Here is a 23926-nt window from a genome sequence, read left to right on the forward strand (position 1 = left end):
AAGACCCCCCCACCCCCCCATTGCATGCAAGAAGATAAGATGAGGAATGTTCCCCAACAAGCCGGATGACCGATCTTTCTCAGCATCACACAATATCTCTTGCAACATCATCACCAGATGCGCACATTCACCCTGGACATACCTAAGCACGCACCCCACGCCAAATCGACAATGGCATCGACTGCCCAAATCGCTCGTCTGCCGAAGCCGATACACTGACGAATGACAAACTCGAATCCCGTCAGATCATGGGTCATCGCCTTGACACAACTGACTCACCAGGCTCGACTTCTTGGTGTGTTAGGACGCGGCAGATTCTGAGGCTGAGTGGACATGGGTACCGGAATAAGTACTTCAGGATGACGCCCCCATAGCCTGGGGCGCGTACTGCGTTGCTCATGTGGATCGCGCAGAGGTAATGTGCCATCTTTTGGCACATTCGAACCATCAAGAAATCACTGGCTTGCTCGGCGCCGCGGCAAGAAGAAGCGACACGTAACGATGACGGTTGGCTGGGTCGGCGACCCCAGTTCCTCCGATGTCAAGGAGGACTGCGTCAAGCAAAATCATCCAGCATTTCCCAATGAGTGTTGGCATCGCGTGGACAGACGCAGCGAAATGCGCCTCGGCGCAAGCCTCAGACATGATATGAATGTACTGCCGGCTAAGTTTTTGAAGCAGAATTCCTGGCAGGCGTCGACCATGATGGTGGTAGAAATAAGAAGAAGGGACCTGGATTGATGATTGGGTAAACCAGGGCGACGTGGTGGGGCAGAGGAATCGAACTTCATTTGCAAGCTAGTGAGTGCCCTTTTACTTTTTGATGAAATCGAGACCAGAGATTGGCCGCAAGCGGCGGAACCAATTGGGGAGCACTTAATTTCGAACCGACTTTCATTGCTGTAGAATGGGTTCTTGTTTGAGGTTGCGAGCTAACGAGTTGGCTGTGCGGCAAGCCATCTTTCAATCATCACTGCGGCGAAGAGCAGCGTTTCTTTCTCTCTTATCAACGGCCAAGTGCCTAGTTGAATAGCCAAGGCCGTAACCACCTACCGCAACTGTAAAGCCAAGCTACAAAAAAACATGTGTGCGTGTTCAATGCGGGGATTCTGAGGCGAAGCTCGCAGTAGTCCCAGCTGATAACTCGTCCAAACGACTATGCCAAGGCTGCCAAGGTCAGCGTGATAGTCGTCCAAGATCAACTTAGCTTCTTTTAGCAGCTATGTTTCATCAGCCAAGCCCTGAGGTGGTATCAAATCTTGCGTGATTCTCTCTGGTCGGATTTTGGCTGATGTGAGAATGAAAATAAGGTCTTGTTCTGAGCTCTCCGCACTCCGTCTTTGATTGGCAATAGTTAATTTACAGATCTTGTTGATTCTTGGTACCTAACCCGTAATGTCCGAAGCGTGATACATAGACTCCCAATACTTAAAGGCCGGCGGTGCCGCTTCATTGAAACATGGTATTCGGGTAATTTGATCTTCATTGGCTCGTACAAGCAGCTCATCTCTTGGTAGCTCTCGCTATTGTCACTTATTTGGTTCGTTGAAATGGTGCACATTCATGCCGCAGCCGTCCTCGGCTGGTCTCTGTTGAGATTAACCAATGCGGCTGGGGCAGGTACGAAAGCAGAGTATGACTCTGGCGAGGTGCATCGCCGCATCATGGGAATCAAGATGGTGTGTGCGATCAATGCCTGATCAGAGTGCTTTAGCTGACAGACCCAAAGGCTCAATGGGAGGCTGAGATCGCCGCTGGCGAAATGGATAGTTCTCAGTATCCTGAGCTCGGATATACCCCGTGTGTGAACGGGTTTGCTGAGGCGGTCCCTGGAGATTTCCATAATACCTTCAGGTGTAACAACGTAGGCTTATTGCATGCCCGCACGTGGAGAGCTTCTCATTGCTAATTAATGAAGATCGACCTTTATCATTTCCTCTCACACGAAGCGCTTGGCAGCTGGGGTGGGCGTGGCTCCTCTTCCTGGGGCTGGACTTCAGCAGATGGTAGAGAATTTGTCGCCATTGGCCAGTACGACGGCACCGCCTTTGCAGAGATCTCAGAGGAGGGAAAGCTGGTTTACCTCGGCCGTCTCCCACAATACGATCGAATCGGCTCGCAATGGCGCGAAATACGTATCGTTGGTGATATTGCCGTGATTGGGTCCGAGGCCATTCACCATGGAGTGCAGTTCTTCGACATGAAGAAGGTCCTTGATCTAGATCCCGCGAACCCGAAGAACTTCACTCAGGAAGAGCTTACTGGGCACTGGGACGAGCTCCCCATGGGGCGTACTCACAACATCGTCGTTAATCACGAACTCAACTATGCCATTGCTTGTGGCTCTGTGGGCGGAAACGAAACCATTCGGGTGCGAGACGATCTGCCCTGTCGGGGCGGTCTGATTTTTCTCGACATCAGCGACCCGACCAACATTACAAGCCCTGGCTGCGCTGCGGGGGATGGTTATGTGCATGATGCTGAGTGTCTAGTATATCGTGGCCCAGACCATCGGTACTATGGAAGAGACATCTGCTATGGCTACAATGAGGATACTCTGACCATCTACGACGTCACTGATAAGAACGGTAACACCACAAACATCATCTCAATTACGGACTACCCTGGTGCGCAGTATGTACATCAAGGCGTCGTCAATAACGAGACCTGGCAAGAGTACCTGTTCATTGATGACGAATTCGACGAGAGGGATGCCAAGGTCGGCCCAATGACGCAAGGTCTTCCCACAACCCACATTATGGACATCCGCAACTTGGAAGCTCCAGTCTATGTAGGGCACTACGCTGGGAAGACTAGGTCTATTGACCATAACCAGTACATGGTGAATGGTTATTTGTATCAGTCAAACTACGGGAATGGGCTAAACGTGCTTGACGTCAGCAGTGTTACTAAGGACCCAACGGGTAGCAGCATCTGCGAGGCTGGCTTTTTCGACATTTATCCCGAAGATGATGAGAACGAAGGTGGTGGCACAGTTGCGTTCCTCGGATCGTGGTCCTCGTTTGCCAACTTCAAGTCCGGCTTCATTTTCGTACACACAATCGAGCGCGGCAGTTTCGTGGTCAAGATGACATCCAAGGAATGCCCAAAAGCACCCGTCTGCAACGCCGATAATTGCCTTCGGGCATTGCGGGCCTCACACATTCCTGATCGCCTAGAGGAGTCTGGAGAGTTCTGTGGCAATTACACCCAGCGCCTCAACACCGACGACATCCTTGTGCCCGGGTATGCTGCCGAGGCATGCGGCGGAGAGGATAAGAGTCTTGTTGCACAGGTCAGCAGCGCTTGTGCTTGTATCCCGACACCTGCTGTTCCGGAGTTACCAAGAACTACTACTCGTCCCCCGGTTCCGACGGTGCTGCCCCCAAAGAAGCAGTAGCAGATGAGTTGATGTCAAGCCGTTGCCCGACACGGTGCTGCACAACTTCCAGATTAGAGTAAAATTGAATAACGCATTTTTCATTCCCGAGTCTCCCATTTCCCTTGAGTTGCTCTAGAAATCCATAAAGCGAATCAAACATTCATAGTGCCAACTCAACAAACCACGTGAGCCCTCCGTTCGACTGCGAACCCCGACCGCCAAACTTGGTCTTTCATCATGAGGATAAGAAAACACCAGTGCAAGCGCAAGAATAAGAAAAGGAATTCAAGCCGCATCGATCCCCAGGCACCAATCTTGATGAAGCTGTTAGCTTACCCATGACCATAATGGCCACAAATCTGGACCTCGTTGGCCGCTTCCTTCAGAGGACTTTTTAGTGCAATTGAGAGAGTGGGAGGCCGGCATGAACCTCCCTACAGCTGCGAGATTGAATCAGATACTCAACGTAACCACTGGAAAAGTATTCACGAACCTTTAACCCCTACTTCATGCACGTTGGGTCCTTCGTACGGTGGCTCTAGTACAAGTAGCTTCGGGCGGATGATCTCCGGTGTCGCCTCGGGTGGGATGCGTACGATCATAGGAGGGCGCGACGAAGAAGAGGCAGATTTGCAGCTCGCCTTCGCGTGGGCTTGCTCCAGACATTGTTGGTTGAATTGCGCCATCTTGACGATTTTCCTAGGATCAGAGGTTCGTGCGATGCAGCCATGATTGTAGAAGAAGGCAGGCAGTGGCATTGCAGGTTTTGGGCAGGAATTCCGGTAACTAATAGAACTGCCCAAATCATCTTAAGTGTCACTTTCAGGCCGAAAACAATGTTTGCTCTATGTCCCGGACATTGATTGTGCCGCCTAACGGTGCAGGGGGTTCAACTGACCGGGACAGTCGGACCCCCACCACCGCCAACAGCAGCCATCTCCAAAACAAGTCCCTTGACAAGGGTCGACGCCAATAGAACAATGTCCATGAAATCAACGAAGCACGGCTCGTTGGCTGTGGACTTACACACGCGTTGCGGCGTCTACATTGTTGGAATGGCAAAACCAACAGTCAACCTACAAAAGTACCAGACTCGAGAGCTCATTTAACGGCGATACGGAGTACTGCGTAGATCCATGTGCGCGCCCCCGCGCCAATGAACCATCACGTGGTTTCCAAACATTTTGAGTTCGGAAATGAGCTTTTGGGTGGCAAAAAAAGACTGCTTCGACGATTGGACGGGTTTACGAGGAGCTGTGGGCCAATGTTGGTAACGAATCCCTGACCGATTGGCACGAAGAACCAATCGGGGATGGGCCGGGAGGCTCTCTTCGAAGATCCCAGACGCCATGCTGCAGCGTTTAGGGGATGCCAATACGCAGTAATGATTACCGAAAGAACTTCCCACTTTTCGTACTCTTTGATGGTCAAGTACGGCAAAAAATAATGGATCTGCCGCATGACTCCTCATCACTGTCGCACACAGCTTTGTGTGCCTGTGGCTTGGCAATGTTCGCATCGAATGTCCACAAACAAGGAGTGAAGTCTAGTTCAAGAGGCGAAGGACGCAGTGCTGTGTATGACTAATAATCTCCAAGTGACAGCAAGAAAATAGTACTTAACCAGGCAACAAATCGAACGAAGGTATTCAGAGATTGGAAAAGCAGACTGCTAAAACACAGCAGAGACCACACCTGAAGCTTGGTACTTATGTAGCGCGAAAGTTAGACATCTTCCGAGGGTTCAACATAGGCCTCTTAAGGTTGAATTCTTGTCAGTGAGCTAAAGGCGAAGCAAACACGCAGATAATTATTTCCAAGGAGAGACGCGACGCTTGAACGAGCCAAGAGGCGAATCATTGCTAATTTTTTTTTTTTTTTTTTTTTNTTTTTTTTTTTTTTTTTTTTCTGTCTACTTCCATCATTGCTTTCGTACATGTAGGCAGAGAAGCATGAGTGTAGAGAATGAGCGGGTTACTCACCATTCTCTGTCTACACTTGCGTCACAGCTTCGTCGAAGTCCGGAATTTCGGAAGCTCCTTTGGCCGCATGCCCCCAAACGATAATTCCACGCTCATTGACTGCCCAAGCTCCAGAGGTTTGCCAGCGATTTCCGCTCTCTGTTGGCCTGTTTCTGATACCCTCGTTCCATGCCAGACTGAAGACTTCACTCAATTCTCCCGGGCTCAGGACGTGCAGGAAAGAGGATATGCCAAGGCCCCACTTGGCGTACACAGCGCGGTCTTCGTCAACGACGACGTCAACCGGATTGGTGTCTCCAGCCCCTCCGACTTCCGCAAGCCATTTTGACGTATGTAGCTCTGAGGAATGGGACACAGCGATGAATTTGACTTCGGGATTTCTGTCAGCTGCGTCTCGAAGTCGAAGGAAGGTCTTTTCGGCGACTTGTGTTATTAGTATTGGCAGTAGTCTTGCAGCAGGGGTAATGGACGCACATGGACAGCCGCAATGCCGGAGGAAGGCAATTACGGTGGGCTTGGAGTCGGAGCGAGGGAACGGCACTTGCGACGTAGCCGGCGCCGCATGTCCCAATTCTGTGGATGCAGAAACCGGGCCTTGAGCAGGGGTGATCCAAGACCGAAATTCTTGGACTAAGGTCATTGTGCTTGCGATCGTGCTGGAAGGTAGGCTATTCCACAAGGCTCAGTCTGACGCGATCGGGTAAGACGATAGCCGACCGCCCTTTAAAGAAATCGTGATGCGACTATGGATGGTTGGTTCGTGTGCGTCATCATCCTGTGCTAAACTCCATTAGGAGTAGCGGCGATCCTGGTTGCTTGTGGAGCCAAAACATGTCGACATGATACCTGGAGTTTAAAAAAGAGCCACATTATTTTGATGACTTTGAGTCAAAAGTGTTTCTGTTGCAGCAAATAGAGACGGGGGCGCGATAATAAAGTAGTGAGGCAGACGCCAATCGCGAAAGCATCGCACATTTTGAAGTCTTGAGGTTTCCTACGCTTTAACAAAGACAACTAGGGAGGGTGACGGTCGAAATCCAAATTGTGAATGATGCCACCTATTATACATACCCATAGGCCTGAAAAACTCGAAGGCTATGTCTTGGGATTGTAGATGATACCTCTTGCTCCGTAATCTCGTACATCCCAAGGAGGGTCAATTGTGGCCTTTCCACGCTCGCATACGTCTTTCAGTGCCGACTGCGCCTCTTCACTCTCAAAAGGGACACAGGGAATGCCCAGGCCGCCGTCAACACCATCGCAGATTACCACCGCCTCCCCACCACAAGGGCTCTGCACGTCAAACCCCTTGAACTTGATATCCCTGCATCGTCCCTCTTCATTCGTTGAGCAACTCACCCTTGCAACAGCCCTCCCCTTGCTCCCACTTGAGATACCCCGGAAGTTTTCGAAGAGCACATTACTGACCTTCATCTTGCTTGGAAAGCGGTTACAAGTTTCCGAGTCAACGTTGAAGTAACAACTGTCCAAGAAGATAGGCCAGTCGTCATTCTCAGTCCAAAAGTTTCGAAATGTCACATTCTCCACAAACCCAGTCGCGACGTTTTCCCCAGCCCAGACCTTGATGCGGGCACCATTGTTTCCGTTCAGCATCCAGACGTTCTCAATCACAACGTCCTTCACAAAGACGTACTCTCCCGCATACTGTCCAAGACTCCCGAGTGACTGCCCATGAGAGTTGTTACAGTACATCGTATTGACATGGATGTCTGTATTGTTGCTCTTCGGCGAGAAGCAATCGTCATCTGAGTCAACCCAAACGCGCTCGATACGAATATGCTCAACGTTCAGCGAGTTGAAAAAATCGCCATTCTTTGGTTCGACTGTGGCATTGTTCGATTTTGCCTCAACGATGACATCGCGGTATGTGATGTATTTGGCTGAGGAATATCAGTATCTGCGGCCGTGTCTTCGATAGAGAGGTGGATTTACAATTAACAATGAAATTATGCCAAACTGGGGAATCTTTCATCAGAATTCCCTCAACGATTAAATTCTCAATACCCTCCGCATAAAAGAGAATGGGTCTAAGATACTCATTGTCTGGGTCTAAGATTCTGGTCCAAAGAGTCAATTCCATGTTTTGCACGAGACTGAAGTTGCTTACTCTTGTCCAGAGAATTCATTCCACCACCTTTGCCCTTGGCCGTCAATGACACCCTCGCCATGGATCCATACGTCTTTACCGCCCCATTTCCAGAACATCAGTGATCTTTGAAACGGATGCTGATAAGCGTTGGCTTGCCAAAACTCGACGTCGTCGGTAAACTTGATGGTCCCCTCAAGGCGGATGTGGACATCATGAAGGAATGTCAAGTCAAGTGGTTTGCCGATCACAAATGTCTGACCTGCAGGAAGATACACAGCCCCTCCATTATTAGCACGCATAACAGCGTCTAAAAAGGAGTCAGCGACGTCGTCAGTATCGTTCGCCGATGATTTCGGCGTAAAAGATGCGCGGCATGGGATAGTCCTCTTGGGCAGAGGATGCTTAAGGCGAAACTCTTCAGCTGTACGAGGTACATTCAGCCCTGACGTGTAGAGGACGTTGCTAAGGATGACCAAAAGAGCCACAGCAAAGTGTTTCATCTTGATGATAACTTGCTGCCGTTGAACCAAGTGTGGATTATTGAGCAATATAGAGTCCATTTTATACACACCTGCGGCTCACGCAATCTCATGTATCACAACGAACCCACATTGGTACACTTTCCTACTTGAGGACTGGGGCTTTGGTTGCCCAGGACGCTATGTGGGCCATGGTATCTTGGAGAAGAGTCCTCGTCGAGTTGATTGATGGAGTTTTGTTCCTTCCTTCTACCCGACCTTGGCTATTCTTGGCGCGGGGAATATTTCTCCTGACCTCTGTCTCCACAGGCATGCGCGATGCCTAGACTCTTGGAGGCTGATTTCATTGGCACTTTCGGGTCTCGGAAGCCTGCCTAGAGCCGCCGATGGCCTCTTTGGCATAGATTCAGTCCAATGCGCTGGAGTAATTTCAAGACCGACGGGCCTAGCTTGAATTCCAGAAGAACTACAGTACGTTACGAATGAACGTATGGATTTGCGAGAATTGCGAGACCGATACAAATCACAAGCTAACATAACGTGCTGGATTCATTGTCCCAACCCCTCTCAGCTTGCTCATATGCGTCGTACGCAAACATCAGGCGCTGGGCCTCAGGACAAAAGAACCTTATTGGAAACGGCCCCCGTATTTCAACTCCCAGCTGTCCGACCATGTCTCTGTCCCTCTCCCTCTGTTCCTCGCCATCGGAAAGATGGAGTGCGTCCCGTTGGCGGAATGCCTCCTCCTGAATCCAGCGGGTTCTGTCATTTCGCAAACGCTGATACACCCTCGCAACCACAGGAAGAAGCTTGGTCTTGTTTGCTTTTGAAACCTTGCCAAGTAGATGTCCTAGTACGGCGCCATCCTCTAGACTCGAGTTCGCCCCTTGCGCTAGGTATGGGAGCATGGGATGGCAACAATCTCCTGCCATGAAGAACGTCCCGCTGTCATTAGCCAACTGGGACAGAGGCTTAGCCCACATCAGCTTCCACTTGGTCACCTCTTTGCTCGCCTGTAGAAATTTCACAAGCAAAGGGTCCCAGGGAAGTGCAGAGCTGATCTCGGCTTGAGTCCCACCAGTCCTAGATACTCCATCAGGCAAGTCGTCCGGTCGAAGAAAGACCAAGTTAAACATGGTTCCTTCACGCAAGGAATACCCAACGACGTGGGAAGACGGTCCAATCCAGAAATTCAAAGCAGGACGGCTGATGAATTCTCGTAGCTCGTCCTCATCGGGGCCGCTGAGCTCGTCAACGGAGATAAGAAGTCGATACGCCAAGTCTCCCGTCGCGATAGGCGGATGGTCCTTCCCGGCGAACTCGCTGCGAATTGTTGACCACAGGCCGTCTGCGAGAAGAACAACGTCCCCGTGAATTGTTGAACCGCTTTCGAGAGTCACTGCGGCCTCGTTGAATTCGACTGACTTTACTGAGCTACCAAGCTTTATGGTGACACCCAGTTCGTCAATACACTTGGCGAGCATGGCGTTTTGCAGGTCAGCTCGGTGGACATCAACAATCGAGGCGCCACAGCGACGTTGTAAGAGCTGCTGCAGGAAAGGCTCATGTGCTAGCAGCCTCGAGCCATCGTAGCGTCTTACACTCATGGTGTTCGGCAATGCCGTAGGCAGTTCTTTCATCACATCCCACTTCTCAAGGAGGCGTACGCCATTGGGAGTAAGCTGTATGCCCGCCTGCGAGTGTATGAGTTAGATGCCATCGGCCTGACGTCTCTGCAAAATGTGCGACCCAACTGACGCCAACTTCTCTGAGTTCCTCGACAGATTCGAAAATGGTTACTCGATGTGACGGGTTGGCAAGCTTGATTGACAAAGCAGCTGACAGCCCCGCGAGTCCTGCACCGACGATGATAACGTGAAAGTCGTTTCCGAGGCTCATTGGTGACGCCATGCTGAGCACGATGTGTCCAAGTAGAATCAAGACACAAATCCAAATGTCAGTAAACTTGCCATGTGGCCATAAACCGAGGACTCGGTTAACGGCACTAGACCTTTCGCACAGACGCACGATGACGGAGTTTCAGCGTATGTAACGAGGATTGTAGAAACTTTATGAATACGAACCGGGTCTAATCAATCAATTGGAATTCCGCAGCAGCTAAGAACATGAGTGCATCGTCGCGACTATAAGGCAACGTTTGATTTTGCTTGAACGGGCGTTGAAGGAAAAGGGAGTTGCCTGCATTATTCGTCTCATAATGCCGGCTATGATTTGCTGGTACATGTCGCGTAATAGACTTTATCCTCAATTTCCCAGCTTTTCCAGCTTACGGAGCTACCCGCCGTAGCCTTCTGACTCGCAAATTTCCGAATGCGCTGCAATTCCGAATGCTCGAAGATGGCTGGTAATTAAGTTGGGGCACGTTCTTCACAATGAGACACATTGAGATGAGCGAAGAAAGCAAATTGTCTTCCAAAGAAGCCCACTTTCTGTTAAGAATTGAAACGAAAGGAATATTTGGATGTGGTACTCACAGCTTACCGCTTTTGGACAATTCCTTGCGTACTGACGGCATACCGCTTTCGGCCATAACCTTCGATGGTCAAAAGGAAAAAGTATCGTCTTTGGAGCAGGACATCCCACAAGGATGGTTATGCTTGCAAGCTAAAACCTAGCCGAACTATCCATCCGACTGGCAGGAGCATGCCTGGGTCTACCCCGCGAGTTCTTGGAAATAAGAACCTTGTTAAGCTATTCCAGACGCCTGCTGTTAACACGGCTGGGAATTTCCCGTTGCTAGACTGTTGCCACATTCTGAAGGCTTGTAATATACTCAAAGGGCTAATGCGTGAAACCGTATTCATATTTTTTTCTAGACTTTTCTAGACTGAACTATTGCTACAAGGACTATAGCATTACCTCAACTATGCCCACCAGACTTCTGACTGGCCAAATCTTGTTGATCCTCAATCCAGCCCTGGTGATCAGATCTTTGATTTCGGATGCAGTTCTCTCGATCCCATTATTCTCTGCCATCATAATCATCCCGAGCACATGGTTGTATTGGCACCAATAGCCATAATTGGCAGGCAACAAATCCGGAGCCGAGGGCACATCTGGAGATCCGCAAGTAGTATTTAGCACGCAATCCGCGAGGAGGATCCTCGAATTGGGTCTCATGGCGACCTTGAGAGCTTTGAGAATTTTGAGGCACGGCTCATCCGACCAATCATGTCTTGCGACCATTAGCTGTTGTTGCAGGCTCTTGGAGATGGAGAACTGACAGGATGCGACGAAGCCAATACACGTCTGCGCCAACAACAGGGTTGGGTTGGAAAAAGTCGTGGTCCATAAAGGTGACGTGGTCATCTTTCAATGCCCACGGCGCATGAGTGGGAAAGACTTCATTCTTTCCTTGACTGATAACTTCGGGACGGTCCTGCACGACGAACCGCAAGTGAGGGTGGGCTTTCAGCATTTGAAGTGCGAAACCTCCTAAATGAACATTAGCCAATCAAACATGTCTAGCTCATTGGGAGGTTGCAAGTGTTGCGTACCAACCCCGCCACCCACGTCCACGACGGTGGCACCGTTTCCGAGGTTGCTCCAGGGATAGTCCAGAACATGAGCGGGACTATTGACCGATCCGCTGCCAATCATCGCTTTTCCGAAGTTTGCCAGTTCAGGGCGGGATATCAACCCGTTGGAGTCTGGCCCCTCCCAGTTGCCGTCTTCAGGCCTGGAGGGCCTGGAGAAGAATCCCGGGTAGCCAGTACCGCGACCTCCATGTTTGAGCTCCTCAACTGTGACTTTCTCGGCGAACCAGTCGAACTGCGTCTTGTCCGTGCCAAGTGCAATCTGGAACGCTGTCTCGTCTTTTTCATAAGAGGATCCCGTCGGACCCAGAAGGTATTTACCTAAGAACTCAGATGTAAATGAGTGCATGCTCCTATGTGAGTTCTCGCAACGTCAGCCTACAACCTTCCAAAAACTTTCTACTTGATACGTACGCTAACTGCACCAGGGCCCTCAGCGGCTCATTGTCCACTAATACTTGTGAAATGCGGTTGTTCGTGAAGCGGTTCTCTTCAGGCTCATTGAAGATGTGAATGGTACACAAGGTTCGCATGAGGCGAGCTGTACGGACAAGGACCCCACTCGTCAGAGGGCCTCCACAAGGCCATTGCTGGTTATCTGTTAGGCTTGGGCTGAACTTACCAAGTTTGCGAGACTCGATCCCGGTACGCTCTGACAGCATACTGACGTGGATTCCTTGCTTTCCAGCGGCTGTCAACTTGTCTGGAATTTTCATCTCAGTGGCTAGAATTAGTGCTCTCGCCTGGACAGCCAGAGTCATCACTTGCTGGATCCTGTGAGAAGGCTCTGCCACGAGTGCTATGAGTGTGCCAGCGATGGCCTCGATTCTTCTTTGAGCCTCGAACAAGTCCTGACTGGGCACTGTCTGCTGCGCAGAATTGTCCGTGACAGACGTATTACGTTCCTTTTCCCACTGTTGCGTAACGGTGAGCACAGATTCACGGAGTAGGTCAACAAGCCCCAAAAGCTGTTGAGCCTCCGATTCGGAGCCTGGAGATCGTGACATGATGAGGTGCAGAGTGACAATTGTCTAATCTGAGGTTTAGAAAAAACTTGCAGTAAGATGGGAGAATAGTATCGCGATCTGAACTGAAGACGAGATGATCACACTGCCAACCACAAAGGAAAATCTTGAATTTAAATGCGAATATGACACCTGTTGGCAGAAACTTCATGCCGTGGGAGTGTGGGTGAGAGGAAACTGTAGTCCAAAGGAAGGCAACAGATCGACAAACCATCGGCTTAGGAGCCTGGGCTCGTCACCTGGACCGTGGGCGCGGCCCGGGATGGTGTACACCCAATTGAGCGAGGCATTTTCTGCGTCGGGAGCCCCCGAACCTAAGCCCAGACCACTTCCTGTTTCAGCGAGAACGAGATAGTAGCCTGCCTCGGAGCTTGTGAATATCTTTGGTCATTCGGTGGCACGTCTAGCAAAGTCTGAAGCAACCTTGTAGACGACCCCAAAACATGCTGCCGCCTGTGTAAACTCTGCTACTCGTACGACCCACCGCCGGATATTTTCACACATCACGAAATCTCCAAAGACTCTGCCTGAAACCAATGCGAAATGAGTCAAGGAAGGAACCCGGTAGTTGTGCAGCCAAGCTATTTCATCGATAAGAGCTTCGTTGATTAGTTATTCGCGTGCGTTTCAGGACGGTCAGGGTTTCAAAGTGGTGGAATACCGTTGTAAAGTGGAATTAAAGTCTCCGATGCTGCAGTAGATGACAAGCGCTGAGAAGCTTGTGATATTGAGTGACGGTAGAGCAGGCTAGAGACTAATTTTCATTGAGACAAAACCCTTCTCGCCCTCCAACTTGGCACCTTTAGTTTGGTAAATTCGAAAGAGTTCCCGCCTTCATCTCATATTCCCCCAAGCCAGAGAATCATTCTACAAGCCCTTCCAGCATGTCTGTGAAAGCTATCTTTTTTGGTCCTCAGGCCTCTGAAGGCTTCAGAGGTTTGGCTTTGCATGACATCAGATCAGCTTTGCGGCAAAGTCCCAAACTACAGCCACTCTTGGATTCAATCTCAGAACTGCCTTCGCTATTTCAGTGTCTAGTGGCTCATGAGCCATGCCTTGAAAGAACGCCTGGCAGATGGTGCGCTTTGCAGTTGACACGCTGGCTGGAGCACGACCTTGATGCCATTGAAGACCAGATCAAAGAATACTGGAATTCAATCTCAGCCCCTCTGTCTGTCCTTTTTGGGATGGTGCAATATTTCCAGTACTTGCAGGACAACGATATTTCCCACAAGCAGTTACTTGGCAACATCTCAGACGGCGGATGCCAGGGATTCTGTCTAGGACTACTACCGGCTACCGCAGTTTCGAATTCCAGGGACGAGACGGCCTTGGTCCATAATTTTGCTGTCGCCCTCCGCCTTTCGTTCTGCATTGGAGTGTATCTGGATTTTGATCAAACCCAAGCAGGGGCAACTACAGCATTCGTGCTACGCCGCCAACGAGGTTTGGACCTAGACGTCAACCTTGCAGCTTCCATTTTGAAAGAAATAAATGTGAGCATTTCCCTTCTTTCAGAAAGCAGAAGAATGTTTGCTGATATGTAACGAAAAGAATGAGCCATGTGGAACTGCCGCGCAAGTTCCAGAGAATGATTCCCATGCCACTTGCGTAAGCACTCTACGAATGAATATGTCTTTCTCTCATCTAATGTATGTCCAGACACAGTCATACGTTGCAACTAGGATCGATCACGCAAGCTGCACAATTATTATACCAACGGCAAGGGTAGCAGCACTTCGCCAACATATCCCTTTAGAAGACTACACATTGAAGCCTCTGAATCTCAGAGCCCGCTATCACACACCAGCAATAAGTCACTGGAAACAACAGTTGTTGGAGTTTTGCGCCCAAGAATCAAAGCTCCGGTTTCCGGAGGTTGACGGGCTGGTAGTCCCCGTATGCTCCAATCGGAACGGCCGGACTCTTGGTGGGCGACCACTACACGAGGAAATACTGGAGTGCATCATGACGGAGGTGGCCGACTGGCACTTGGTTGTAAGCCAAGTTGCATCGAAACTCATACCCGGACAAGATGAAAGGACCGTTTTAGAACTGGGCCCGGTCCGGTGCCTTTCAAGTTCACGGTTCCTGGGTCCCTACTCAATCAGACCACCGCTAGGCCTGTCCAATCAAACCGAGCCTTCGATAGGTTCGACACCAGCCAGAAGCTATCCAGATACTGCGGTTGCAATTGTGGGCATGGCCTGTAGGTTTCCTGGGGCGGACTCCTTGGATGAGCTATGGAACGTCATTGAATCTGGGAAGTCGCTTTGTCAAGAGATACCGGCCGAGAGATTTTCGACAAATGGTCTTCGGCGAACTCCTCAGGTTCAGAGGTTTTTTGCGAACCTTATCAATGACGTTGACGCCTTTGACCATCGCTTCTTCCGAAAAACAAGTAGAGAGGCATCTTCAATGGATCCACAACAACGCCTTCTGCTCGAGGTCGCCTACCAGGCTCTGGAGTCTGCAAATTACTTCAACGGTCCTAAGCCACCTAGCAAGGATGTCGGCTGTTACATCGGCGTGTGCGCAAACGATTATGCTGACAACGTCGCATCGCACCCACCCAATGCATTTTCGACACTGGGAACACTCAGAGCGTTTTTGGCCGGAAGGATCAGCAACTTCTTCGGTTGGACCGGCGAATCATCCACGATCGACACTGCATGCTCCTCATCGGCTGTGGCTATCAACAAAGCATGCACCGACATAATTGCTGGGAAATGCACAGCTGCTCTAGCTGGGGGCGTTAATGTCTTTACAAGCCCCAACTTTTTCCAGAACCTCAATGCTGGAAAGTTTCTTAGCACTACGGGTCAATGCAAGTCATTTGACGCAAAAGCCGACGGATATTGCAGAGGAGAGGGCGTGGGCCTACTCTTGCTCAAGAAGTTATCAGAGGCGCAAGCAGCGGGAGACAAGATCTTGGCTGTGATCCCTGGCTCTGCTGTCAGACAAAACAGCAACGAAACATACATTACCGTACCCCATGGGCCCTCGCAATCTGATCTTTACGAAGAGGTGCTACGGTTCTCGCGCATGACGCCTGACGACGTTACTTATGTTGAAGCTCACGGAACTGGGACGCCCGTGGGTGACCCGATTGAGTTTGAAAGTATTCGACGAACGTTTGGTGGTTTGCGGCGTCAGACGGAACAGCTTTTACATGTTGGTTCAATCAAAGCAAACATCGGGCACACGGAGAGTGCGTCTGGGGTTGCTGCTGTTATCAAAGCTGTGTTGATGATTCATCACAAACGGATCCCCCCTCAAGCCAGCTTCACGACACTGAACCCTCAGATCACACTTTCGGAGTCGGACAGAATCGCCATCACCACGTCTGGCATTGAATGGAAATCTCCGGGGCCACTGACAGTTTGCGTTAACAACTATGGAGCCTCGGGAAGTAACGCAGCACTTATTGTTACAGAGCCGCCATCGCCATGTGTGGTCATTACTCGGACGACGGACAACAGCCGCCTTCCGAAGGCTATCCCGTTCCCGTTCATCGTTACAGCCTCTAGCCAACAGTCCCTGTCTGCCAATATTGTTGTTCTGCGCAAACAATTCCTGAAGCAATTTTCGATGTCGCACAACCAACAGGAACAAGCCCGCTTGGCTGATCTTTCCTTCAGCGTAGTGTCGAGGCAAAATCCGTCGCTGCCTTTTGCAGCCACTTTCGACGCCGCAAGCATGAATCAACTGACCGAGCGTCTTCATGAGTCCAGTACCTCGGACGTTTGGAATGTAACGTTACCGAGTAAATCTCGGCCAGTCGTCATGGCATTCGGTGGCCAGAATTCGAAATTCGTCGCTCTTGATAAGGACACATACGAATGCTGTGCCCTTCTCCGGCACCATCTTGACTGCTGCCAGAACGAGCTTAAGTCTCAGGGATTTCCTGGAATACTTCCTTACATTTTCCAATCCGAGCCAATTGAAGACCCTGTCATCTTGCATTCTGCACTTTTCAGCATCCAGTACTCTTGTGCGAAGGCTTGGATGGATTCTGGTCTCACAGTCGCCAAACTGGTAGGCCACAGCTTTGGCGAGCTTACAGCTACTTGTGTCTCGGGCATATTGTCACTATCCGACGGCCTCAAGCTTGTGGCAGGTCGTGCGCGACTGATGAAGGAGAAATGGGGTCCGGACCCTGGTTCCATGCTGCTGGTCGAGACTGATCCGGTTTCTTTGGGCGGACTCTTGGACTCAGATACGGTCAATGTTGAGGTGGCCTGCCACAATGGCCCACGACTGACTGTCATTTCCGGATCGAAATCGGAGGTGGAACGAGCCGAGCAATTCATCAAAGTGGATCCCTCAACTCGAAATGCCAAGACAAAGATCCTCGACGTCCCGTACGCCTTTCATTCGCGCTTCACGGAGCCAATTCTTCACGATCTCGAAGTTCTTGCAGCGGGACTCGTTTTTCGCAAACCTTCTCTACCTGTCGAGACCTGTCTTGACCGGGACACGGAGTGTTTACCCTGGCCTCAACGTGTCAGAGAACACACCCGAAGACCAGTATTCTTCCATCAAGCTGTCAGCAAGATTCACGAAGAACTTGCTGGCTGTTGCTGGCTGGAAGCCGGGATGAACTCTGGTATTACGACCATGGCCCGCAGAGCGTTGGGAGAGGAAGCATCTCAACACACATTTTACGGGATGAATTTGCGGGATGGGGCGTCACTGCGAGACTCTTTGACTCAAGTCACCATTGGTTTGTGGAAAGAGTCGCAATCGGTCACTTTCTGGGACTTTCATGCTTGCCAGAGAGGGATGTACTCCTGTGTCCCGTTTCTACCCCCGTATCAGTTTGAGAAGACTCGCCACTGGCTTGAATGGAGAGACACAGTCGGACCCTTGGAATCCGACTCTTCAGCCAAAAACAACAGCACCACGCCCGCTCCGCGTCGCTTGCTTACTTTAACGCAGAAGACTGAAGCCAATCTCGAATTCAATGTCGATCCTCAGCATGACACGTGGAAGCGCCTTATACAAGGGCATGCAGTAGTGGGCCAGCCCCTATGCCCTGCCCCATTATACATGGAACTGGCGGCACAAGCTGCCCTTACGGCTTTGGGGCACGAAGAGACCAAAGAACTCTCAGCAACATGGAAGAAGATTCAAATCGACGAAGCCCTCGGGCTGGGTGAAGGATGCCGTATCGTACTTTCTCTCTCCAAGATCGAGGACTCGCAGTCTTGGAAGTTCTGCGTGATGTCTTCATCTCTGGCAGATCCTCAACTGCGGCCAAGCATGCATGCATCAGGAGAGGTTAGTCTTGTATCCAAACAAGACGCCGAAGACGACTTCGAATTTCTCCAATACGAAACCGCACTTCGCCATACTGTCCGACAACTTCAAGCCGCTGATGTAACCGACACCGTAGCACTTAGGGGTCCGCTGGTTTACTCGGTGTTTTCCCGTGTCGTCACGTACGATGAGATGTACAAGGGTGTCTGGGACATTTTCGCTAAAGGGGATGAAGCGATCAGTCGAGTCAAGCTGGCTTCCGAGTGCAACCTAGAAGGATTTGACAAGATGATAACGGACCCGTTGGCTTTGGACAACTTTGTCCAGGTGTCTGGCATTCATGTGAACGCCTTGAGCGGACTGTGTTCTGAGAACGAGGTTTTCGTTTGCACGCGAATCACCAGGGTGGAGATCCATCCGAGCTTTTCGCTGACTCCGTCGAGACAATGGAAAGTTCTGTCCATGTACCGCGAGTACGACCCGAGAAATATCGATAACGACATATATGTTTACGACGAAGCAACCGGAAAAATTGTGGTTGTTATTCACGGCGCGAGATTCACTCGAATGTTGATAAAATCTCTTGTTCGAGCGTTGTCTTCAAAAAACCCCGGGGGGAAAGTCGGCGCCGTGGTTGTCGAAGATTTTCAAGACAAGAAGGCGGAGGAGTCTGTCCCCGCGATAAATCCACATTCTCAAACAGCCGTCTCACGTGCAGACGACACCCCATCGAAGGTTGTCAGCGATGAGGACGTCTTTTGCCTCCTAGCAAGAGTCGCAGAGATCGATCTCGGCGCCATCGCAAATGATGCTTCGCTCGCTGACCTGGGAATTGACTCCCTCTTGTCGAGTGAGGTGCTGAACGAAGTCAACGAAACCTTCTTGGTCGATTTGAGCGCGGACGAGTATCAGAGTCTGCTCTCTGTAGGAGATTTGGTTCAATGCATACGTGCTCGCAGCCCGTCGGCCAACGCCATCAGGTTGATGACCAATCCGCCTACCAGAGGCGCTTCCCCCACATTCAGTGAGGCCAACGACCCCGAAAGCACTGGTTCGTCAACGCCAACATCTACTTCGAGTGAGTTCGCGGTCATGAAGTTGGAGCCAAAAACACAAAGTTTCGACGATGCGGGGGGTCCAGAAAGTCTGCGCAGGGCGTATGAAGTTTTCAAAGACATCAAGAATGCATCCGATGACTATGCGAAGACCTACGGTTCAATCAGATTTTGGGACGAGGTGTATCCCTTTCAAGCTTCCCTGGTTACGCAATACGTAGTCGACGCTCTCCCGCAACTCGGATGCGATCTATCAGTCTTCAAGGCTGGGGATGAACTCCCAACCATTCAATACCTCCCGAAGTACGCTCTTCTTGCATCGCAACTTTTCGAGATCCTGGAAGACGCAAGACTGGTCCGTCGAAAGGGAAATGTCTGGGTCCGCGCTGATACGCCTGTCCCTAAGCAGCCTGTGGTTGAAAAGCTGCAAGAAGCCGTGCAACGATTCCCTCGACATGCATCCGAACACAAACTACTCAACATCACGGGAAGTTCTTTGGCGGACTGCATAACTGGAGCAGCTGACCCTCTGACTCTGGTGTTCAGAAACAAGGAGAATGCCAATATCCTGGAAGAGGTGTACACCAATGGCCCCTTCTATCTAGCAGCCAGCAAACAGCTTTGCTCTTTTCTCGAGAAAGCATTGAGCGCTCTGAAAAGAGGCAACGGACAACCGATTCATATCCTTGAAATTGGTGGTGGGACAGCATCGACTACAAAACACGTTCTCCGGATGTTGGGAGATTCCGGAATACCATTCGTCTACACTTTCACAGACGTTTCCGCGGGACTGGTGGCTGGAGCCAAGAGAAAATTACCCGTCTTACTAAGTCAATCAAATGGACGGCTAGAGTTCCAGACTTTGAACGCCACAAAAAGTCCACCTTCCGACATGGCTGGAAAGTTTGATCTCGTCCTCTCAACCAACTGCATTCACGCCACTGCTGATTTGTCGGTTTCACTCACAAATGTTCGACAAATGTTAAAAGCACACGGAATTGTCACGCTTGTTGAGTTCACTAAAAACCTATTCTGGTTTGATCTTGTTTTCGGGCGTGAGTTTGGTCCATACGTTCTGTAGATATCGAAAATGCTGACCGCTTTGTAGTCATGGATGGCTGGTGGTCGATGACGGATGGAAGAAAGCACGTTCTTGCCGACGAGTTCTTTTGGAAGAGAAGCTTCGAGCAGGCCGGGTTCGGGCACGTCGATTGGACCGGAGGCGAGCTGGCCGAGTCTAACATGCTTCGCATCATCACGGGATTCAAAATGCGGCCCGATGTTGCAGACATCATCCCAAAGAAACGCTTCGACATCCAAACGGTGATGTTCAAGCAGACTGGACAGAATCGTCTATTTGCCGACGTATATCTTCCGCCTTCAGATGAGTTGATGTCACAAACATGGTCAATCGGTAAGTGATTTTGCATGCCGATATAGTCGAACAGACATCGGCTTGATTGTCGCAATATCCAAAGCACTGACCAGAAGTCTAGGCCTTCTCTTCCATGGGGGCGGTCACATCAGCCTCTCACGCCATGACATCAATACCAAGCATGTGCAGCGCTTGCTTGACAACGGCATCTTACCAGTTTCAGTTGACTACAGGCTGTGTCCTGAGATGCCACTTCCGGAGGGTGCCATGGCTGACGCGTGCTCCGCTCTACAGTGGGCCCGTCATGAGCTACCCTTCATGAACTTGCGCCGACAAGGTCTTCGCATTGGTCCTAAGGTTGTTGCGATTGGCTGGTCAAGTGGCGGTCACTTAGCCATGACTCTAGCGTGGACATCTGTGGAGCAGAGGATCGAGCCGCCCAATGCAATTCTTGCATTTTACAGCCCTTCAAAATTGGAAGATGAGTGTAAGTCAGCTTGATGGGCGCGTCGAGACGCATATCGCGCTCGTATGGGCCATGTTGTCTGAGCTTAACGACTGACATTCCTGTAGCATGGTTTCACCCAAACTTTCCCTCCGGCACCCAGAGTCTTGCCAACGAGGGTTATGATTTGCTCGAAGGGGTTCAGAAATATCCAATCACTGAAAGCCGAGTGATGAAGAATGGGAGGCCAGTTGCGCCTGGTAAGTGGTTGGGACGAGGGCCTTCAGGAAACAATCCTCGGACAACGATCATTTTGCATGGCAACTGGAAAGGTCAACTCCTGCCTATATGGTTGGACGGACTACCCAGTAAAGGGCAGATTCCGCAGTCGGCGTCCGCGAGCGACTATGAGGCGCTAGAAAGACCGACTCAAGAGCGTATTATGGCCATCAGTCCACACGCCCAGGTTATCAACGGGACGTATCGCACACCTACATTCCTCGTTCACGGCACGGAAGACGACCTTGTTCCTGTCCAGCAAGCCAGAGACATGAGTGAGTCGCTGGCAGCGCACGGGGTTGAATCAGGGATTGCGATTATTGATGGCGCGTCGCATTTGTTAGATCTTGATGAGGACTTAAGTGGAAGTATTGCGGCAGAGGTAGAAAAGGGATTTGCGTTTTTGCGCCATGCAGTGGCATAGGTAACTGAGATTGAACTACGTTATAGAGCTATAGGATTGTCTAAATCAAATGATATTTGCAGTAATTAGGTGACAAATTAACTTAGATCTATATTATATATATATCCCTGAAAACTAGTAAAACTCTACGTATAGGTTTTATAAGACCTACTATTCTCACTAAGCGGATTATCTATTTATCTAAGCCTCCCCTAGTAGCTAAGAAGTACTAATTTAACCCCTATAATCTAATATACCCCCTTAAGGATAATTAGTATAATTATATAGTTATTTCTATAACTTAATTAAGTACTTCTAAATAGTTTTAATTATTTCTTATTATTATAATTTTTAATTATTTTATAAGTTATAAAATAATAGTTTTTTATTATTATAAATAATTAAAGTAATAAAAATAGAGTATTATTTACTTTATTTAATAAATTTAAAGTTTCTAATTAGTTATAGTTTTATTTATTACTTTAGTTCTTCTTAAAAATAAGAGGGTAGTGTTATAGTTAGCTATTTAATAGTAGGGTCTACTAATAGAAGCTGGGGATTAACACGTTATAATAGTATACTAAGGTTATAGTCTAAGTTATAAGTAGTAGGCTGTAGTAGATTAAGCTTTTTAGAGACTAAAGTGATTAGTCTTAAGCTTAATAAATAATTTACAGTAAAAGTAAACTAAGAATATCTATAAGGATAAGTATTAAGTTAATTACTAAAGAGCTATAGAAGTCTAATTATAAGCTAAGCTTAAGGTTATATTATATATAAGTCTTAAATAGTTCCTTTATTTAGCTACTAATTCCTAACTAAGTATTAATAAGTACTTAGTGATTACTAGTAAGTGCTTAGTAGTCCTTATTAAGTACTTAGTGATTTATACTATTTACTTAGTCTTATCTTATTATTATATAACTTATATTATAGTTCTTCTATTTCTAAGTAAGTTCCTATTATTCCTATAATCTTATAGTATAAATATCCTATCCTAACTACCTAACACCTAAAGTAGGTTAACTAACTATTATCCTTATTTATAGGTTATAATATTAAGTCCTCCTTCTAAAGGTCTTATTTTTAAGACCTAATATAAATAGGTTATTAGTCTTAAGTTAGAGATCTATTAATAATATTTCCTATTTTTACCTATAATACTAATATTATATTAAGTTATATTACTAATAATTCTATAGTTTCTATGCTTTATTACTATTATTATTCTCTTAATATTACTAAGAATAGTTTTAAAGTTATATTTTATTATTATTATTACTTAAAAGGTTTATATTATAAAATACTACTAGGTTTATTAATCTATAGGGAGTGTATTACTATTAGTAGCACTTATTACTCTTATAATACTTCTAATAATATAATCTATTAGTATAGGTTTTTATCTTTTATTATTAGTTCTTTCTTACTAATTTATTATAGTAGAGCGATTAATAGTAAAATCTTATTATCTAAATAATAAGGAGGAGGAAACTAAGGAATTATTTTAAAAGAGAATAGAGGCGCTATAAAAAGTATAAGCTAAAGTGAATAAAGTACTTATAAAGTTAGATTATATTTATAAAGTGAAGTAAATAGTTTTTAAAAAGGGTTATCTCTATATTAATAATTTAGTAGCTTCTCTACGTTATACTTTAGTTTATTATCTTCTATAATAATAAGGTTATTTATTTATAATCCTTATAATACTAGCTTAAGAAGTGAAATATAGAATATTAGGTAGTACTTTATAGTTTCTAAGAGTTTAAGCTTATAGTTAACTAGTAAGATAACTTATAAGATTTTAAAAAGTTTAAGTTTTTTATAATTAAGTTTATTACTTAGTTATTTTATTTTAATATTTTACTATATAAAGTAAGTACTATCTCCCTCTTTTAAGGTTAGTCCCTTAATCCTTTATTTATTACTAAATTTTAATATTTATTATTAAATAAATTTAAGTTTTTTATATATATTATCTTAGATATCCTTAATTTATTATACTAAAGTAGTAGCTTTAACTACTATTAAGCCTACTTAAAGTTCTCTATAAGTAATTAGTTTAAAGCTATAGTTAAAGTAAAAAGGGGATTCCTTAGTACTTTCTCTAATTATACTATCACTTAAGGTTATAAGGGTTAGGTTTTGAGGAAAATTCTAAAATATTAAATACTTAAAACTTAAGTATTTATATAAAATACTTATCTCTTATTAATATTAATAATTAAATATTTTTTTAATAAAAATATAATAGAGTATATTTATAAATTAATATTATTTCTCTATTTAAATAAAGTATAATAATATAAGGAAATAGCTGCTGAGGGTTTAAGGTTAAAGCTAGCTATATAGAAAAAAAATGAATTTATATTAGGGGAGGTGGAAATAACTATAATTATAAAATTCTAAATATAGGTTTAGAAAACCTACCTAGCAAAAGCTAGTTCCTAGAATCTTAAACTTAAGTTTAGAAATCTTATTTAGCAAAAACTAGCTATTAGAATCTTAAACCTAAGTTTAGAAATCCTACTTAGTAAAAATTAGTTATTAGAATCTTAAACCTAGGTTTAGAA

General features: G+C 47.5%; 6 protein-coding genes across 6 annotated transcripts; 2 read left to right on the plus strand and 4 right to left on the minus strand.

Moving 5' to 3' along the window:
- Positions 1–1550: 1550 nt before the first annotated feature.
- Positions 1551–3400, plus strand: GCG54_00005920 (uncharacterized protein; the record flags this gene model as incomplete). Its single annotated transcript, XM_045405935.1, has 3 exons — positions 1551–1679; positions 1730–1864; positions 1919–3400. 3 exons carry the CDS (start codon positions 1551–1553, stop codon positions 3398–3400), a joined length of 1746 nt encoding a protein of 581 aa, XP_045264333.1.
- Positions 3401–5373: 1973 nt separating this feature from the next.
- On the minus strand, positions 5374–6003 carry GCG54_00005921 (uncharacterized protein; the record flags this gene model as incomplete). Its single annotated transcript, XM_045405936.1, has 2 exons — positions 5374–5786; positions 5838–6003. 2 exons carry the CDS (start codon positions 6001–6003, stop codon positions 5374–5376), a joined length of 579 nt encoding a protein of 192 aa, XP_045264334.1.
- Positions 6004–6458: 455 nt separating this feature from the next.
- On the minus strand, positions 6459–7973 carry GCG54_00005922 (putative exopolygalacturonase B; the record flags this gene model as incomplete). Its single annotated transcript, XM_045405937.1, has 3 exons — positions 6459–7264; positions 7317–7441; positions 7492–7973. The coding sequence occupies 3 exons, from the start codon at positions 7971–7973 to the stop codon at positions 6459–6461; spliced, it is 1413 nt and encodes a 470-aa protein (XP_045264335.1).
- Positions 7974–8482: 509 nt separating this feature from the next.
- Positions 8483–9863, minus strand: GCG54_00005923 (FAD-dependent monooxygenase OpS4; the record flags this gene model as incomplete). The annotated part of the gene is made up of 2 exons (XM_045405938.1): positions 8483–9646; positions 9711–9863. The coding sequence occupies 2 exons, from the start codon at positions 9861–9863 to the stop codon at positions 8483–8485; spliced, it is 1317 nt and encodes a 438-aa protein (XP_045264336.1).
- Positions 9864–10820: 957 nt separating this feature from the next.
- On the minus strand, positions 10821–12516 carry GCG54_00005924 (O-methyltransferase tpcA; the record flags this gene model as incomplete). Its single annotated transcript, XM_045405939.1, has 5 exons — positions 10821–11192; positions 11221–11408; positions 11471–11862; positions 11924–12107; positions 12132–12516. 5 exons carry the CDS (start codon positions 12514–12516, stop codon positions 10821–10823), a joined length of 1521 nt encoding a protein of 506 aa, XP_045264337.1.
- Positions 12517–13418: 902 nt separating this feature from the next.
- Positions 13419–21374, plus strand: GCG54_00005925 (Methylphloroacetophenone synthase; the record flags this gene model as incomplete). Its single annotated transcript, XM_045405940.1, has 6 exons — positions 13419–14030; positions 14203–19906; positions 19960–20265; positions 20348–20713; positions 20800–20931; positions 21046–21374. 6 exons carry the CDS (start codon positions 13419–13421, stop codon positions 21372–21374), a joined length of 7449 nt encoding a protein of 2482 aa, XP_045264338.1.
- Between the last annotated feature and the right edge of the window lie 2552 nt (positions 21375–23926).

Source organism: Colletotrichum gloeosporioides (genome assembly GCF_011800055.1).
Source record: "Colletotrichum gloeosporioides strain Lc1 chromosome Unknown consensus_47, whole genome shotgun sequence".
Classification (NCBI taxonomy): Eukaryota; Fungi; Ascomycota; class Sordariomycetes; order Glomerellales; family Glomerellaceae; genus Colletotrichum; species Colletotrichum gloeosporioides.